The 21010-nt window shown below is 35.8% G+C and overlaps 1 protein-coding gene across 3 annotated transcripts in view; it reads left to right on the forward strand.

The window, feature by feature from the left end:
• Positions 1–14315, forward strand: part of LOC149776445 (glycoprotein-N-acetylgalactosamine 3-beta-galactosyltransferase 1-like) — a 39650-nt gene extending 25335 nt beyond the window's left edge. For all 3 annotated transcript variants that reach the window (XM_089940859.1, XM_089940860.1, XM_089940858.1), the window contains exons 3-4: positions 827–1488; positions 13823–14315. In XM_089940859.1, coding sequence (XP_089796985.1) covers positions 827–1488; positions 13823–13960 — 800 coding nt within the window. In that variant the 3' untranslated portion in view covers positions 13961–14315. The remainder of the gene's footprint in view (positions 1–826; positions 1489–13822) is intronic.
• The last annotated feature ends 6695 nt before the right edge of the window (positions 14316–21010 follow it).

Raw genomic sequence — 21010 nt, forward strand, 5'->3', positions numbered from 1 at the left:
GTTCCTGAATGCACAAATATTTTGAAGGGGTAAAATATGCACCTGACTGAACATTACTGCTGAATTTACACACACATGTACTACACACACTATAGTGTAGTTAACTGTAAAGTGTCTAATGTATTCCTAGCGTTAAAGTTGGGCATAGTTTTTTTTAATTTGTGATACAATGCCCAAACTCACACTATAGGAAACAAAACATGTGCAACCATCCATCGAAACAGAACCAAAATAAAATTACAGGAAAGTATTCTGTGTCCAATACTTGAATAAATAATTAACGTTGATTTACTGGGATCAAGCAGTGCCTGACGTGATCATAATATCACAGCTATGTTCCAATCGGAATATTCTCGGCTGTTTCTGTCAGTTAAGAAAGAAACGTGATTTTTTTTCCCCTCCGCAATCGAGACACTGTTTGGAACTACTTTTGTTCACATGGAATAATATGGCTGCGGAAGGAGACAATGCCACAATGGGAGCATATCGGCCTTTACTGTTGCAACGTATGAGGCGCACTTGACCCGAGGCTAATCTCCAAACCCATTAAATTGATGTGTATCCTTCCACTACATTCTCAGGTTTATTTCCTAACTTGACGTAAATGATCGAGCGATGTTCCAGTTGAGCACTTTTAGCGACTTACAGTCGACCCCACGTGTAAAAAACGCTATAATCCGTTTGAAAGTTGACCAAAGAATGATTCCCATTACGTCAAAGGATACTTTTAAAATCGCATTTCTGCATAGTTAAAAGAGTTTTTATAATAATTGCACCTATTCTAAATTGTACGAGTTTTTACACTGTAATCATCATTGTTTTGCAGATGATGACAACGTTGCTAGGAAACTGCAGAAAAAAGTTAAAATACTAATCTGGGTTATGACGTCACCTGAAAATCTTGACAAAAAGGCAGTGCATGTAAAGAAGACATGGGGAAAAAGAGTCGACAAGCTATTGTTCTTTAGCTCTGAGAACAACAGTACCTTCCCTGTTGTAGGTTTGAATGTGTCCGAGGGTCGAGAACATTTGACTGGAAAGACTGTGCGTGCTTTCAACTATATTTACGACCACCATTTTAACGATGCCGATTGGTTTATGAAAGCTGATGACGATACGTACGTAATTTTGGAGAACTTGAGATACTTTTTAGCAGGGCATGACACAAATAAGCCTATATATTTTGGACACCACTTCAAAACTATTGTGAAGCAGGGCTACTTTAGCGGAGGGGCTGGATACGTTTTGAGCAAGGAGGCGCTCAGAAGATTTGCTACAGTTGCCAGAAACGGGTCCGTTTTTTGCCGACAAGATGGCGGCGCAGAGGACGCAGAAATAGGTCATTGTATGGAGCGGTTAGGCGTTAAGACTGGCAATTCCACAGATAAACTCGGAAGAAGTCGTTTTCACTGTTTTAATCCTGAAACACATTTACATGGCGGCTATCCCGAATGGTATTACCAGTATGATGCGAACGGTGCTAGAATGGTACGTACTGTATTCTAATTTGTGCTCTCTCTTTATCTGTAATCAGAATTTTCTTTCAATTTTCTTCGCACACTCACTTTTAAAAATATCGACCTTGGCGTAAACATTTGTATGAAAAGGAATTCTGACAAAATTAGTGTAGATAGAAGTAGCTAGATAACTCCGTTTTTGTCCATGGATGTAAGTGGGGAAAAGGGACACAGCCGTCATTTTTTCCGACGGTGGCGAGGTGGCGATGGCGACATCAATAGTTTCTTAAGGCTTAGGTACAGATTTTTCATTTGCATATATGTCCTAAACACCTTCGTGAATTGGCATCATACTTGGCATGAGTCATTATGACACTATGACAATTCATTATATAACATGATCGCCTGCTACTACAATCATAAAAATTGCGTAAGTGTTTTGGTTACTGTTTTTCGTGAAGTTTTTCTTGGCCTTTCTTCATTCTTGGGATGAATCATTAAGGCACTAGGACAATTTATCTTGGGGTCAAAGTCATAGTCATATAAAATTTGCTTTCATATTTGTTAAAAATTTAATTTGCTAATATTTCCTGAACGTCTAATAAATTTTTCTTCATATGACATTGAATAATTTCGACGCTAAGACAGTACATTCAGTAAATGCCAGCTGATTAAAATAAAAATAAATGCAATATGGTCATGATTTCACTTAAAATAAAATTAAATACACTTTGTTCACAATTTCACTTAAAATCAGATGCACTGTGTTCACGATTTCACGATTTGGATTAATATAAAATTAAATGCACCGTATTCAAGATGCCACGACTTCTCTTAAAAATAAATACATTTTGTTCGCGATTTCACAATAATGCTTATAATAAAATTAAATGAACTTAGTTCGCGATTTCGCTTAAACAAATAAAACACAATATGTCCACGACATAACGATTAGGCTTACAATACAATAAAAATCATTTTCACTTTGTTGAACGATTTCACGATTTGGTTTAAAATTAAAATAATTGAACTTTGTTCATGATTTGGCTTAGGATAACATTTCATGCAGTGTTTTATTTTTTACGATTTCACTAGAATAAGGTTAAATGTACCTTGTTGACGATTTCACGAGATTTAGCTTAAAATTAAATTAAATGCGCTATGTTCACGATTTCACGATTTGGCTTGAAATAAAATGTACTATTTTGACAATTTCAGGATTTGTTTTAAAATAAAATAAATGCACTTTCTTTGCAATTTGGCTTAAAATGAAATGAAATTACTATGTTCGCGACTTCACAAATTGGCTTAAAATCAAATCAAATGCACATTGTTCACGATTTGGATTAAAACGAAATTAAAAGCTCTATGTTCACTATTTTTGTGTCATCGCTTTTCACAAAAACATTGGCGCATTTTGTCTTACCTGCATCCAAGTCGTAAGATGCAATCATGACTGTCACAATGTTCATCTGTCCTACAAGTCAGTATAAACCTACAAGTCAGTATAAATTTTGTGGTCAAGCATTTTGAATATATCTTGTTTTGAAATGTACTTGTGTCTTTTAATGCGAGTTAACTCTTGTTTCCATTCATTGATCTTTGCTAGGCATTTCCTGGCCGTTTGAACATGAAACAGCCCTTTGAGTTTAGGATTTTATAGATACAACGGCAACTTTGACGATTGATTCCAGTTTGCGAATTGACTTTGACTCACTTTTACGTAACAATCTTGCCATCTGACTCGAGTTTGCCTGGGTATGATCAGTATCATAGGAGATGACTTATATCAAAATTTCCATTGTCCAGGGTACATTAATATATTTTAAAGGACTTACGGGAAAGGTATTTTTTTCTCTGTTTCTGTGGTTTTATGATTGTAGAATTTCGATTTCGACCTTCACAAATCTTGTTCAGGGTTAGGCATTTTAATCACAATGTATGTCTGTGACTCCATCTGTCCGCCCATCAATTGACTGTCAACTTTAGACTCTTTACAAGTGTCCTGTCCCGTTGATTACACTGGACAACAAATTTTTACAAAAGTCATGTTACTGAAATAAAATTAGTCAATTCTTATCAATTTTTATGTGCTGAACACGAATATGACAGTCAAATTGCAAAATTGGCTCTAGTTTTTTTGTAATCTGCAAGAAATTAATGTTTACATAACGAAATGCATTCCAATAGTAAAAGGTCAACTGTAATAGCCTACCTATAAAAAATCAAGTCATTGACTACATCTTAGATTTCTTCGCCTGTCTCTTGTACAGCTGTTTGGGAGCATCTCTGAGGAGTGTCCAGCAGTAGTCAGCCAGCATTGTAGTGGACCATTTTCCCTGGTATCTTTGTTCCATTGTTGCGATATCTTGATGAAAACGTTCGCCGTGTTCATCACTAACAATACCACAGTTGCTAGGAAAGAAATCCAAATGGGAATGAAGGAAGTGAATCTTTAGAGACATATTGCAGCCAAGTTTCTTATACTTCATCAACATGTCTTCTACTAGTTCCTTATAGTTTTCTGCCCTAACATTTCCGAGGAAGTTTGTAGAAACTAGGCGAAAAGCATTCCATGCTTGTTTCGCGTCACCTTCCAGCAAGTTGTTGAACCGGTCATCTTTGAAAAGCTCTCGAATCTGAGGACCCACAAAAACTCCCTCTTTAATCTTTGCTTCGCTGAGTCGAGGGAATTTTTCATGCAGGTATCGGAATGCTGGCAAAGTCCGGTCAATGGCTTTCACGAAGTTCTTCATCAAACCTAGTTTGATGTGAAGGGGTGGTAGCAAGATTTTCTGAGCCTCAACCAGAGCTGGGTGTTGGATATTCTTCTCTCCAATGGCTACATTCTGCCTGTGAGTCCATTCCTTCCTCATGTAGTGCATTTCCCTTGCTCGGCTATCCCACTCGCATAAGAAACACATGTATTTTGTATATCCTTGCTGCAGTCCCATTAAAAGGGCAACTACCTTCAAATCACCACAGAGGTGCCAGCTGTACTTGTTATACTCAATGGAATTCAGTAGCTGCCTTAAGTTATCGTATGTCTCTTTCATGTGGACAGCATACGCTACTGGAATAGATGGAAGAATGTTTCCATTGTGCAAAAGCACAGCCTTGAGACTCAGTTTCGAAGAGTCCACAAATAGTCTCCATTCTTGTGGGTCATGAGTGATTTTTAAAGCATTCATGAGGCCCTCAATATCGGAACAGAATATCAGATTACTTTCCTTTCTGAAGAAAGGCTCCAATTGCTGGTGGCGCTTTCGATATGCAGTAATTGTGACATCTTCTTCTAGAAGATTCCATTGTTGGAGTCTTGATCCTAGCAATTCTGCCTTGTTCTTTGATAAGTCCAAATCACGAATCAGGTCATTTAGTTCTTCCTGTGTTATTCTGTGTGGGGTTGATGATGCACCACAGTGAAAATCTGGATCACTGCATGCTGATGGACCAGGAGAAGAACAGGTCGACTCACCTTTGTCTTCGTCAGATGAATCAAGAGAATATTCTGCTGGAGGTTCTGGAATAGGAAGTCCCTCACCATGTGGAACTGGTCTCAATGCAGACGGAATGTTTGGGTAGACTATTCTCGACTTCTTTCGCTTCGTTATTCCGCCGGAAAGAGGAGGAACCAAGCAGAAGTAACAGTCATTTAGGTGGTTGCTTGGCTCTCTCCATACCATTGGGACTGCAAACGGCATTGATGACCTTTTGCAATTCAACCACTGTGAAAGCTGTGTTGTACATGTAGCACAGCATATATGCGGAGCCCAAGGCTTGTCTTGGTCACCAACCTTGCATCCGAAGTAAAGATGATATGCCTTCTTCACTTGAGAATTGATACTTTTCTTCTGGTTGGCAAATGTCACTTCCCCACAAATATAGCAAAAATTGTCCGCGGTATTAACACACTTTCGAGGCATTACTGTTCTTTATTGTACGTAAATGGATAAAATAATAAGTTTTATGTAACAGTAGCTTGAACTGTCTCGCACAACGTCTAAAATATTTTAAATGCTGAACCTATCTGATTGGGCTTTATATAGTACACTGCTTACGTCAGCTTCAGCAGCCGCCTGGCATTAGTATAATAGGCCTACACATGTATAGTACACTGCTGACGTCAACTTACTTCAGCAGCCGCATGGCATTAGTATTGCATTGCATCAGAAAATGATGCAATCAACTGTGGATGATGTGAGCATGATGGTATTATGCAATGTTACATCATTATTCCGGATGTTGCTGCAGTCCTACTGGAGAAATTTACACAGTGAAACATAGAAAATGAGGTATATGAATATCTTCAAAACGAGAGCCAATACAAATTTTTCACGGTTATATTCGTGTTCGGCACACCAAAATACTACAGATTAGGGCCTTTTCAAGTCAGTAATGATTTCACTGTTGACCAGTGTTATACATAATAGTCAGACACTGATGTTTATCGGATATGTCTTCAGTAGTAAAGAAGGAGTGGGGATAGGCAATAGCGACACATTAAAGTAGCTAAAATTTCCGTCCTGAGAATTGGAATATCATTTTTTTAAAAACTGCGTTCAAAAGGCCAGAAGCAAGGCCTCTTCCGGCGAGGAGTTTTGGTATTAACTGATATTAATATGATCGAGAAAAGTGGAGGGAACTGGTCAGATGTTCAGCAGCACAGCGCCTGGACAACCACACTAGGTCAAGAGACTGATGATGATGATATTAATAAAGATTTGCAGGACTTGCTGGTTTCGCTTCTTTCTGTTACTTAGTTTTTGACCTTAGAGTCCTAACAGAAATGGGGGAAGGGGCTCGTCTGGGATACAAATTTCGTTAAAATATTTCAGAAAACTTTGTCCTTGAAATTTAAATTTAGTTTCTTTCGGATATTTCTTTATCCCATGTCTTTTAATTTTACACAGTGAAACCAACGAGCTTTCACAATTTCATCTAGGGTGGAAACGTTTGCTTCCAATCCGCCTCAAGAAGGGTTGCAATGTTTAAGAAAAGACGAGTTGCTGAAACTTGCCAACCGCTATTCTCTTTCTCAGATAAAATTGTCTTTGTTACAAAAGAAAATTAAAAATATTTTGGTCAAGCTTTTGTGCAAAAGGACATTTTTTTATGCAAATGCTTTTGGATTAATTAGTAAGTCTCTATCTAACTCTTAAAAGAAATTTAAAGAATTGAAATAAAAATCAGATGGAAATAGATTTAAGAAACCTTAAACTTCAAACAGAAGAAAAATAAATGGAAATGAAAATGCGAATGCGAATGCAAATGCTCAAAGAAGAATGCACAACTTATAAGAATCAAACGTCTGATAAGACTAATCAGAAATCCATATCTCTCCATACGTGAACTTATTGCAAGACAATAGGGTACTTGTTTGACTGTTTTTAGTTAAAAAAGTAAACAATATAATAAAGACAGGGCTGTTCCAAACGCTACTGTTTCTCCAAGGTCAAGGTCATGTATTGGAAAGAATACAATTGATGGGTTTAACAAAAGGCAGTCTGATTTTATTATGGAGAATTATGTATCGAAAGGTTCTATATCACTTATTGGTGATTTGGCCAATTCTATCCCTACTAAAATATTGAAGGGCATAGTAGCTTCTCGAATGTATTTTATTATCAGGTACTTTGCCTTTGTCTCAGAAATCTTTTTCGTCTAAAAGTGTTTTCCTTCAGGGAGTAGAGTGCAGTATTATTCAAATTCCACTGCATAATTTTAATTTAACGTCAGACTTAGTTTCAGAATCAGTGAAGTTCGGCGCTGTGATTTTATGCCCATTGAAGGTGTTTATTTATTGCTAGGCAATGATTTAGCTGGAGACTGTTGTTATTGTTGTTGTTGTGAGGTTTAACGCCATTTTTCAGCACACGATAGGCTATACATGGCGGCCAGTATTACTGGTGGAGGAAGAACCCGAAAAAAACACGGAAAGAACCACCGACCCACGCGAAGCTACTGGCAAGCTTTCCCACATACCCACATTGGCTGAATCCGAGTTACCAGAGCTATGGCAAAAAAAAGGCTCTTGAGAATGAAGTTGATCAGGAAATTGTTCCTTTGGCTGACGCTTGTATTTGCCAGGCGTTTGATGACATTACGATTGCTTCTGTTACTGATCATTAAAAAGTATTGATCATCATCATGATCGTCTTTTAACCACTCATTCTCTTATTTCTAATCAGAGTGACGAACGACAATCATTTTGTCGTCGAGCAGAAGAAAGGATCATGAGATCTCCTGTTTGTTACAGATGGCTGTTAGCTAAACTAGAGAAGCGGGCGTATCAACTTGCTATTTTCTGAAAAATGAGTCCTTATGAGAAAATGAGGTATCCTCTTGTGACGAGTGGTCAGTGAACTATCAAATCGTCGTTCCTAAGTTGTACAGATAGAAAATTCTCAGTGTAGTTTATGAAATCCCCTTAGATGATCATTACAAGTCTTACACGATCTTACACCATTTTTAATGGACGGAAATTAAAAGTGATGTTTCCAAATGTTGTAGATCTTGTTTTATTTGTCCGTTGGCCAATTTTAGTTCTTTTGAACTATCTCTTGGACACACTATCCATGTACAATTGGAGTTTCTTTATTCAAAAGAAAAATTTCTTTTAACAGAGAATTCGGACATTAATCTTTAAAATCATATCTCTGATTGTGAAGTAGTACGATATAATCTGCTGTATACTCACTCAAAATTACAATTAAGGCACGTCAAAGCTAAAATGGTACGAACTTGTAAACGTGGTGATAAAGTTATATCTCTCTTGCCAATACTTCAAACTCCTCATGGTGACATTTTAAATGATAACGTACAATTAGATTGAAGTGACTTTAGTTCCACGAGTTCACAAACTTGTGAAATATGATTCTGGATAAAAAAAAACTTTCACATTACAACCAAAGGAAAAGAATGAGTTAATGAAGCTAGCATGTGAATATGACCACTCGTTCTCAGATGTTCCAGCTGGAACAAACAAAATATTTCATGAGTTTGAAGTTGTGGATTCTAAGCCTGTAAATCAGCACCCGTACAGGATGAATCCTCTCAAGAAGGAATATTTGAAAAAGGAAATTGAATAATGTTGGAGAACGACTTTATTGAACCAAGCAAAAGAGACTGGAGTTCGTCGTGTACTCTTATGATGAAAGCAGATAATTCTTTCCGTATGCAAATTGACTTCAGAAAAGTGAACAGTGTCGTCAAAACATACAAATTTCTAATACCAATAATTTATGACTGTATCGAAAGTATTGGAAATGCAAAAATATGTCACCAAATCTGACCTGTGAATATGGTTATAGCAGATTCGACTTAAGGATAGAGAAAAAAGAAAGTTTGGCTTTTGCAACGCCAGATAAATTCTACCAATACAAAATGATGTCGTTTGGTATGAAAATATTTTTTTGAATATTCCAGCGCTTAATGAACATTATAACATCTGGTATACATGGTTGTGATGCGTATATCAACGACGTTATTATGTACAGTGATTCCTGAAAAGATCACATGGAAACTATTTGGAGATTCTTCGTTCGATTGAGTGAGGCGAATTTGACAATTTAAGTCAAAGTGAGTTTTGCCGAGCTTTTGGTAGGTATTTAGGACATATTATGGACTATGTTCAAGTTAAGACTGTTGAAGCTAAGGATAAAGTTATCTCTGAATTCACTGCGACTATCAATACAAAGCTACTGATGTAATTCGTTAAGGTAGGGCTGTTGTTGTTGTTGTTGTTGGGTTTAACGCCATTTTTCAGCACACAATAGGATATGCATGGCGGCCAGTATTAATGGTGGAGGAAGAACCCGGGAAAACCCCGGGAAGAACCACCGACCCACATTGGCCGAATCCTATAATCGCACCCACGCAGACAGGTGAGATGGCAGTGATCCGTAACGGGGAGCTCTTTAGACCACTCGGCCACTTGGGGCCCCTTGGGTAGGGCTGGATAGTATCTTAAATTTTCCTCAAATTTTTCCATACTGTGACCAATTTATTGAGCAAGGAGACCAAGTTTTATTGGTCTGACGAATGTCAGAAGGCGTTCGATAAATTAAAGGCCATACTTAAAAGTACGCTAGTTCATTCGGCTCCAGATTTCAATCGATCATTTTAAATGTTTATTGATGCAATAGCTATAGGAGTTGGTGATGCATTAATTCAGGAAGATAAAAATGGCGCGGAACGTCCGGTGTGATATTTCTCTAAAAAAATATAAATAAGCACCAGATACATTATTCCACTATCGAGAAGGAGTGCATCCCTTTACTATTTTATTACAACACTTTAACGTTTATATTAATTCATTTTCTTATCAGATTATAGAATTTTTCGACCTCAACCATCTTATTTTCATAAGCAACATGAAAAATAAAGATCAGAGATTGTTAGTTTGTGTTTGATGTTGCAAGAATACAACATCGACATTCAGCACACCAAGGGAGAAGAAAATTTAATCGCAGTTGTTCTTTCACGTGTATAAGAGTTTTATATTTTGCTTTATTTTGAATATACTTTTGTACATTCATTTTATGTCTTCCTGTGTAATCTCAATATTATCATTTGTGTATTTGATTAATCTTGAAAAGAATGCTTTATTGAATAATCTTAATTTTCCTTATGAGGGTATGTGTTGCGTATGTCGATATATTTTGTAACTCCTGGTATTTGATTTCGTCTAAGTTTTTAATTTTTATTCATGACTGTCAATTGCAGTGATTATACTGGTCTACAGCCTAAAAGCTTCCGAAATAAATGTCGTCAAACTCGACTATTTCTGGGTCACTGAGAACAAAATGTATGCTTAAAATTGTTGATTGGCTCTAGTTTTAAAGATATAATACCGGGTCAGTATATACGACCCTTGACTTGGGAATGGTAGAGTATAAGTGAGTTATAAAGAGATGTGATCTAAATTCAAACCGACGTGACTAAAATACATCTTAGACTGGATCTTTGAATAAATCTATGATTGGGTTTGGACAGTACTTGTTATTTAGCCAAAACAATGAATGATGTAATCTGAAGCTGGAATTGCGTCATACATGAAGTCATGGATGATACAATCAGAACTTAGCTTACATAAATCTGCTGAACAAATTGCCCTATATCAGCTCTAGAAATCATAGTGTGTCGTGCTCTCTTATTTGTCAGTGATTGATTTTGCAAAGGCACACATTTATGTTTAGTCAAAGTGAGCAGAGATGCCTTGTACTTGTGTGAACAATACAAATAACCTCTGCTATGCTTGTGTTGAAGTGACTTTTGCATCACAAAAGCGCAGTATAACCACTCTGGTTAAGAAAGCCTATCACCTTTATTTTGGCTGCAAACATGAAATCAGGACAAAAGGTGGACCCCACAACATATGCTGCAACACTTGTGCAACAAATCTTCGCGGGGCCCCGAGTGGCCGAGTGGTCTAAAGCGCTCTCCGTTACGGATCACTGCCATCTCACCTCTGCCTGCGTGGGTTCGAGTCTCGGATTCGGCCAATGTGGGTATGTGAGAAAGCTTGCCAGTAGCTTCTCGAGGGTCGGTGGTTCTTTCCGTTGATTTCTCGGGTTCTTCCTCCACCATTAATACTGGCCGCCATGTATAGCCTATCGTGTGCTGAAAAATGGCGTTAAACCCTAAAACAACAACAACAACAACAAATCTTCGCCAGTGTTGAACAGGAAAGGAAATCTTTGCCTTTTGCAATGCCAAAGATTTTGAGAGATCCAACATATCATACAGCAATTGTTATTTCTGCATGGTTCCTCCAGTTGTAAAATGTGTGTCCATCAGCTATACGCCCAGAACCCAACGGAAAAGGACTGCTGGTTCCTGATGCACCATAATCATTCTCAGTTGAGTCAGAGGAGGAAGAGGATGAAACTTCTTGTCCTGAACCATTAATGTCACATGACCCATAATTTCTCCCATCCTCTCCTCTGAGCCACACCTCACAACACAAGGTGAATTGAATGACATTGCCAGGGATTTGGAACTATCCAAGAATAAGGCAGAGCTGTTGGGCTCCATACAACAGCAGTTTAATCTCCTGGCTAGTGATGTTCGGTTTTCCATGTTCCGTGACCATGAAAAGGATCTTGCTCATTCTTCTTCATGGAAGGTGATCTTGTAACCTGCAGAAACATCGATGGTATCATCGCAGCCCTCAACATTGCTCATGATCTAGATGATTGGAGACTGTTCAAAAATAAATCGAAGATGAGACTTAAATCTGTTTTACTGCATAATGGCAATGTTTTGCCATCAATTCCAGTTGCCATGCAGTCCATATGAAGGAAACCTATGAAAACACGACGCAACTTTTGAGGTGCATAAGCTATGACCAACATCAGTGGCAGCTTTGTGTCGATTTGAAGGTTCTTGCTCTTTGCTTGATCTGCTGACTGGATGCACAAAGTACTGCCGTTTTCTCTGCGAATATGATAGTCGTGCGACAGATATCCAATACATCAAAAGAGATAAGCCACTCTGACAGTCATTGGAGCAATTGAGGAAATGCATTCAGCAGCCACCTCTTGTTGAATCAAGGACGATTTTGCTACCACGCTTACAAATCAAGCTGGGTCTGATGAAGAACTTTGTTATGGTCATGTACAAAACACAAGCAGATGTCAAGTACCTCCGTGGAAACTTTCCAAGGTTAAGTGAAGCTAAGATAAAGGAAGGTGTCTTTGTTGGTGCTCAGATTCGTGAACCTCTTCGAAATGATGCATCTGACCGTGCACTGCGTGACAAGGAAAAGACGTCATGGACAATTTTCCAGTTAGAGGCAACACAGTTTCTCAGAAACAGCATGACAGACATCTACAGGGAGTTGGTGTAAAACCTTCTCAAGGTATACAAAAGCCTTGGTTGCAACATGTCATCAAAGGTACATTTCTGACACTCTCATCTAGATTATTTCTACCGAACTGCGTAGCAGTGAGCGACGAGCACGGCAAGCGATTTCACCAGGACATTGCAACAATCGAGAAACGCTATCAAGGCAAATGGAGCCCATCAATGCTTGCAGACTATTGCTGGACAGTAACAAGAGATGCTTCATTTGGTGAAAACTAGAGACAAACCAAGAAGCGCCTAGTAGACACTGAATAAGGACTAAACTATATACTTATATATACATAATAGTTCTTTGACTATTGTCTGTTGTTTCATAACACAATTTATTTATATAACCCTTTTGCTGTTTTGTAATGTGTGACATAAACATGACAGGTGAAATATTATGTAAAACAACCATAAACACATGAAAAGACAGGTTTTCAATTTATGATTAAAACTCTACCATCTGCACAACAGACATAGACGTAAAATGTAAAAAAAACTTAATTATCTTGGAAACAGTAGCTAATCAGTTTGTTTTAATTGTCATTTTTGAATTCAGTACATCAAAATTTATAATAAATAACATTGTATCTCTGAAGTAGACGACTTCTAATTTTTTTTAGATCAGTGTTATCTATAGCTGTTATTTTGCGGACGTGCATAGGGTATGTTGTAAGATATTAAAGAACGGAAATTGGCATAGTATATATCAATAGATGCTTTCATACTTCTTGACAGTTATTAATAATATAAATACTAGTATATATGTTTACGAGTTTGGGGTTTTCACATTAGCAGCTCGGTCAGGTTGTATCTTAGAAGAATCAAGTTAATTCCTATTGGTTAAGTTATGTCATAAATAAGTATTTTGCAATATTAGATTTAGTAGAAAGATGTGTCACGTGGGTTATATTGCGACATATAGTAGTAATAGACTCTTGAGGGTGTTGTATTAGAGGAGAAAACTGAGCAATTAGATTCATTACTGTTTTGCAGTTATTCTTATTATTTGTGTTCTTGTTAAAACATCACGACTGCGTACATATTTTGTGTTGTATTTATATATTATTTGAGAGGGAAAACATTCATTTGAACTGTTCAGTGGAAATATAGATTGTTCACTGGACTACAATGTTATTCTGGAACTATTGTGAATTATTCAAAAGAGTACTGGACAAAGCCATTTTAACATCGTTACTACCCTTGGCGGACCAGTACGTTTCCAGAACTGAAATGTATATGGAACTTTTCATTATTTTGTACTTTAATATAACTTGTCCAGTATTATTTTGGATTCACTTCATAAGTTCCTCTCACATTTTCATTTATAACTTTGATAATTAGATTATTTATGAAGTTGTACAAAACGTTTTGGTTTTTCTTTTCTCTGTTTTTAGTTTATGACCATAAAAACGTAACACAGACAAAACCATGCATTTAAATATTTTGAAATTGAAGATGAACTCCCCGTCTCCTTTTCTTGTGCATTTTTATACGTTTCTTTATTTTAGGGTGTTGACAGCATCAGTGATTATGCCATAACATTCCACTATGTGAGTCCAAAAGAGATGTATGACCTTGAATTCTTTGTATACCATCTCCGACCCTATGGTATACAGTCTGGGGACCAAGATCTCAATCAAAATTGACAATGTTAACTTAACAAAAACAATATATATATATATATATATATATATATATATATATATATATATATATATATATATATATATATATATATATATATATATATATATATATATATATATATATATATATATATATATATATAATACGAATTTAAAGCTTTTCCGTGAAGTGACTGCAGTAAGTCCAGTTTTGCTTTTCCGTTTAGCCACATTACTGTATTTGAACTGCACAATTAAACTACTTTTAGTCCCTTACTACATAAGGACGTATAACGTCATGGACTACTTTCGATGGCTGCCGAAATATTTGAATGGGTCAATATTATTTGGAACAGTCAAATAAATTTTAAAAATACCCAAATCTTTCTGCTCTTTTCGTTCTGAGAATTGTTGACTCTCTGAAGAAAAAAAGACATCAAAGCTTTTCGAAATTTTTTATAGACTCGTCTTTTACCAACAGATTTGTTTACTATTCTGCTTTTCTAAAATCTATACTTTTGTTTATTTGAGTATTGCCAGTCTATCTCTATTCAAGGAAACATGCCAATAATGCGAAGGTTTCGAATATTTTAAAATAAATTGGTAATGTTCGATGTCTTGAAAGTAGTTTAATTTATAACTACGCTATTTATCAATTCGTATAGAATTGGTAGAAAAGAAGTTATTTACGTTACTTTAAGTCTTTGACTGGGTGTTTTGTATATGCATGAGATAATTGATCAATAACTGACATAGGAAAATTCACTTTAATTAGAGCGTATACATGCGTACATTGTGTGGGGTGCGAGAAAGGGGTAAGGTGGATGGTGAAAGGGTCACTGATGTCGAATTACTATTTTTGTTATCTGACTTACTGTTTCATTGAAATACACTTTAACCATCTTCCAGGCTAAACTAACAAGTTCTACACCTTATGTCTTGCCTGTGTTTTTGTAGCAATGTACTTTAGAAAGGCAATTTTTATAAAATTTAAAGTAACGAATGTATCTATCGCTGATAGTTATAGTTTATACCGTTAATGATAATAGTATGTACTGCTGATAATAATTTTAAATGCCGCTAATAGTAATAGTACCTACCGCTTTTGGTAAAAGTATCTGCCGGTAATAGTAATAGTATCTACCGCTGATAGTAATAGTATCTTCCGCTTTTAGTAAAAGTATCTACCGGTAATAGTAATAGTATCTACCGTTGATGGTAATAGTATCTTCCGCTTTTAGTAAAAGTATCTACCGGTAATAGTAATAGTATCTACCGTTGATAGTAATAGTATCTTCTGCTTTTAGTAAAAGTATCTACCGGTTGTAGTAATATTATCTACTGCTAATAGTAATACTGGTTTTAGTCAAAGTATCTTCCGGTAATAGTAATAGTATCTACCGTTGATATTAATAGTATCTTCCGTTTTAGTCAAATTATCTACCGGTAAGAGTAATAGTATCTACCGTTGATAGTAATAGTATATTCCGCTTTTAGTAAAAGTATCTACCGGTTGTAGTAATATTATCTACTGCTAATAGTAATACTGGTTTTAGTCAAAGTATCTTCCGGTAATAGTAATAGTATCTACCGTTGATATTAATAGTATCTTCCGTTTTAGTAAAATTATCTACCGGTATTAGTAATAGTATCTACCGTTGATAGTAATTTTATATACCGCTAATAGTAGTAGCACTTGCCGCTTATAGTAAAAGTATATACAGTTTAAAGTAATAGTATCTACAGTTGGCAGTAATTACATTTACCAATGATAGCAATTGTATCTACAGATGGCAATAATTGCATATGCCGATGATAGTAATAATATCTACCGGTAATAGTATCTACCGCTGATAGTAATAGTATTTACCGATAATAGTAATAGCATTTACCGCTAACTAATAGTAATATTATCAGCCGGTGATAGTGATATTATAATAGTATCGACCGTTGATAGTAATAGTATATACCGTTGATAGTAATAGTATATACCGTTGATAGTAATAGTATCGACCGTTGATAGTAATAGTATATACCGTTGATAGTAATAGTATATACCGTTGATAGTAATAGTATATACCGCTGATAGTGAAAGTATATACCGGTAATAGTAGTAGTATTTACGGCTAATATTAATCGTATCTACCGCTAATAGTAATATTTTCTACATCTGATAGTAATAGTATTTACATCTAATAGTAATACTATCTACCGCTTTTAGTAATAGCATTTACCACCACATGAGCAATGTGCCATAAAATTGAGATATACATTCACCTCTTCATCCTTACATCCATCTCCTCTCTTTTTTTTTAAACTACGGTGTGTTGAAGAGGTCAGTAAAACGTTTGAACCATTTAAAGGACTATGCCTGTTATGGCCCGCAGGTAAAGTTGCAGGTTTTACGGTCCGCCAGGTAAAGGTGCAGGTTATACGGCCCGCAAGGTAAAGTTGTGGGTAATATGGCTCACCAGGTAAAGTTGCAGGTTATATAGCCCGCCAGGTAAAGTTGCAGATTATACGGCCGCCAGGTAAAGCTGCAAATCATTACGTTAAATTCTTATCCGACCTGGTAGGAAGGCTGTAAAGCAGGCGTCTATTTTGGTTCCGGTATCATACGTTTCAATTCGTAGGAACATATTTCAATAAATTTATTTGAGTACAAGAAGGAAACTTGTGACTTTTGGTGTCGGTAACATCAAAACCAAGATTGATGATGTAAATAATATATGTTTTTTAATAGATTTGATTTTTTTTACACATCAGATTAAGTTCAGTATACCAGATTTTAATTTAAATGTTTTGTTGTTTACCTCAGCCTAAGAAATGTATCTTCATTTTGAAAGCAGTCAGCGTGAAGGTCACTATGACTGTTTCTTTTTGGTTTTGATTTTTATTCTGCACATTGATTTTGAGTTTTAGTCGGATTTGCATGGTCAGGGTCGTCTGTCCAAGGTAAATTAACTGATAGAGATGAAATTAAGTTAAAGAGATATAGACTTTACCTGTGCATTTGCCAAATGGCAACAGTTGTAATGAACAGATTTCAAGCAAATTTAATGTTTCTTCCCATCGCTCCAATGCATCAGTCTATTGACTTTGGGAGTTATAAATTGAAGATCAATGTCACTATTATCCAAATATTTTTTTTCCTTTTTTCAGAATAGCTCTGGCTATGGTGGATAGGCTTTAATAAAATCTTGATATAAAGGTTTATCATGACTCAGATTTAAACGCCTAAATGACCAAAAGCCTAAAAGCCAACAGCTTGAATATTACGATCAATGTCACTAAAATAGACTATGGCTTCAGAATTTATATCAGCACACGTAGTTTTCATTCTGACTCTTTCCTCAGTCCTGGTTTTAAAATTACTGATTTGAGAGGCCAGATCAAATTTTTATATCTGAAAATAGTTGTTTTCCGCCATTTTGTTCCTTCGCCACAGATAATTTCAACTAAATATTAGTTTTATTCAAACTGGTTCATATGTCCAGTTGGGACCCAGGTAGAAATCTTTTCCTTATTGTTTATCTTTTTCAACCGGTCAACCGCCCCACCCTAACCCCATGGCACATAATATTGACGCAAGACCGAAAAGAATGTTATGTGGTTTTGATGGAGGAGTGTGGGGTAGATTTTGTTTATGGTAAATAAATAAACAAATATAAAGGTATGTACTTAGTACAAATTTCCATTCTAAACACGTCATATCTTTATTTCCGCACAAGCAAAACCAACCGCTAATATGAAATGCTCATTCATATATATATATATATATATATATATATATATATATATATATATATATATATATATATATATATATATATATATATATATATATAAAGGCACCCATCGCCTTGCCTGCACACACGAGCCCATACTCCCTCACGACTAAGCACACATCACAAAAAAATGATGTTACTCAGTCGGTGTTATATGAACTCGTGTGTAGCAGAAACACTTGCATGACGACCTAGTAATTAATTCTCATGTATCTACACAATCGTTCCGCATTCGTATGAAAGAAATCAAGGTATATATATATATATATATATATATATATATATATATATATATATATATATATATATATATATATATATATATATATATATGATCATAAATAGACACCAGACATGTATACAGCAGTTGTATACTTAATGTTTAAAGATCAATAAACAATGCTCGAGACCATTTATAGACTTTTATAGTAGTGCAAGCAACATTTCCAGAAGAGTACAGCTGTTTCAGATAACTCGGAAAATGCCATTTAAAATATATGCATTTGCATGACAATGTTCATACGAAAGTTGGAAAATTTGAAACTGTTCAAAGATTTTGGTGAAGTTTGGTCTTCTAAAATGGTGGATTCGAAGTCACAAATTATAGTCTTACAGGTCAACCCTTCTGTTACTTTTAAATTCTAACGTCAGAAGGCATAGATGGTTTAACCATTATTTGTCTTCGTTTAATTGTCCGAGCTTGGCAAGAGCTAAATAAACCCAAAGTCCCAATCCCTTGTTTGGAACAAATGTCCATTCAGCTTGGGCTCCTAGCTTTTAGTTAAACTGTCCTGTGCTGAGAAAGTAATTTTTATATGAAAACCGGCTATACTTTGAAAAACAGTTCTTTTAACTCGTGTTTCGAACTAACCACAGCATAGGCAAAATAGAGGTGAACATTTGATTTTCATACATCAAATAGGAGAATTTATAATAATAATAATAATAAATAATAATAATAATAACAACAACATGGAGAACTATAATGGTTCACAATATCAAATCTCACCTCATCTTCCAGCGAACTCCCCACCCTTCCCGTATATGACCCACAGGTGACAATGTAACACTTGTCAAATATATAATGTGTTTTCCATGTAAGGTTACATGTATAAAATTTGGCCAGAAAATATTTTAAAAAGTCATTGTAATTTCAATTTGTGTGCAGTGGTCATTTGACAACTTCCATGGTCGCTAGAAGCGTGAGCCAATATCAGATGTTCACCCTAGCGAAAACATTACCACACAGTTTCGCGAATTTCCACACGGCAGTTTAGAGCTGCAGTAATGGACGGACAGATGTGAATAAAGCATGAGATTAATAAAAGATAAATAATATTTACCATTTAGGATGATATCTACAATAAAAGCCATAATTTAAACCACTACATCATTCATGATTTGATGAGGATAAAAAAAAGTTGTTGTTGTTGTTGTTGATGATGATGATGATGATGATGATGATGATGATGGTGGTGGTGGTGGTGGTCGCCATCATCATCATCATCATCATCATCCTTACTTTTGATGTAGTCTGGACATATTACAAATTCTTTGATATCACACTTGGTATTTTTGCTGGCCGATAGGTTTGGTCTGAGAGCAAAAGGCTATAATGGACTACAGTGTGTGGGAACGGATTATTGGACCAATACTGTCAGGTTTTTACAACAATATCTGATAAGTTTTAAATGAAGGACGGAACTGAGGTTACCTTTGTCCCTATTTTGAAATTTTAAATATTTTTCCACGTACATTAAAGATGATAACACTAAAAACTTGAAAGCATTCACCTTAAAGTTACATCTTTATTCTAATTTATTAGAAAGAAAAAAAGAATGTGTAGGGAAACGGATATGACGGAAAAACTTGAAAAAAAAAATACAAATATAATGCTCAGCACTTGTAAATGAATTGTCATACTGCGCTGATCAAACCATCAAGTGTATTTTATGGGGGTAACTAAGGTTTGTATGTAGGGTAGTTGAGGTAATGGAAAGTTTGCATTATTTTGACTATTTTATTATTTTTTATTTTGTTATCACCCTTTCTTGTATAAATAAAAAAAACATTGATTTGATCGTCTGAACGTATGCATGGTTCATACATGTGAGGAATCTGGTACACACAAATCAATATTTAACGATTTTAAGTTCTAAAATTAATCATACCGTTGCAAATTATGAAGTAATATTTAAACAGGAGATGAAAATTAAGAGCTGTAATTTATGTTCACTTTTGTCATATATTTATTAATTTCTCCGTCAAATACAGTACCCAATCACACTTGCTTTATGAATTTAACTTACGCTACCTCTCAAATCCATCCTTTCAAAAGCACAAATTCGCCTCTCCAGTCTTTATACTATGTAGACAACAATAATATATATTATTCACGGAACAAAATGTTATAATTCATCCCCACACACCCGCGTCACCGATAGGCGGCTATCAGTATACCGGATGTACACCATTTGAAACTTTCTGTACAGGTAACATCTTTGTATGCATAATCTATATAACGTTCGTTTGTGGCAGGCTGTGCTTGAACTTCACTTTATTGCTTTGTTTTACTTCTTACTTTGTTTTACATTGGTTTAGTTTGCACTTTTATGTTTTTATAACTTAGTCGATTCTCAGTGTTCTTGTAATCATACAGTGGTGCATGGTATCGCAACAACACACACACACACACACACACAGAGGAATCTCATCTTGGGCGTTGGTACTGCTCTTCTACCAACCCTAGCAACGCATGGGCAAGCTGGTTTGGGTGAATTTATTTTACATTACTTCACAAACGTTGTCAAATAGGGTAAGGCGTACATTGTCTTTGTGGTTTATATGGTCATCTTTCAAATAATTCCGGTCGTACGGAAGAAAAACAGCAGCATGTAGAATTAGGATGTGTAATATTTACCAGACGAGGATAACATCTGATGAAAACTTTTTCCACCTTCTTGTTACTCTCCAAAGTCTCAGATAAGAAGATTGCAACTGTATCAAGAATGTTGGCGTTAGGGGACTTCTAATCTCACCTGTCTTTCCCTCGTTCTGCAACTGATATGGATAGACAAGATGATTTCGTTCCTTCCTTTGGCAGGCTAGTTAAAAAAAAAAAAAGCCCCCTGCATGACATAGCAGGACCAGAGTGCCAGACTAGGGGCGCATGGTGTTTCCAACTGACTTCCTGCATTTACTAATTCTACCTTGTCAGCTTCTGACCTGACCATCCAGTTGGCAAATCGACTGTTTATCTACAGTATTTTTGTTTATAGTATGG

This window comes from Sinohyriopsis cumingii, chromosome 18 (genome assembly GCF_028554795.1).
Source record: "Sinohyriopsis cumingii isolate HCF-2022 chromosome 18, ASM2855479v2, whole genome shotgun sequence".
Taxonomy (NCBI): Eukaryota; Metazoa; Mollusca; class Bivalvia; order Unionida; family Unionidae; genus Sinohyriopsis; species Sinohyriopsis cumingii.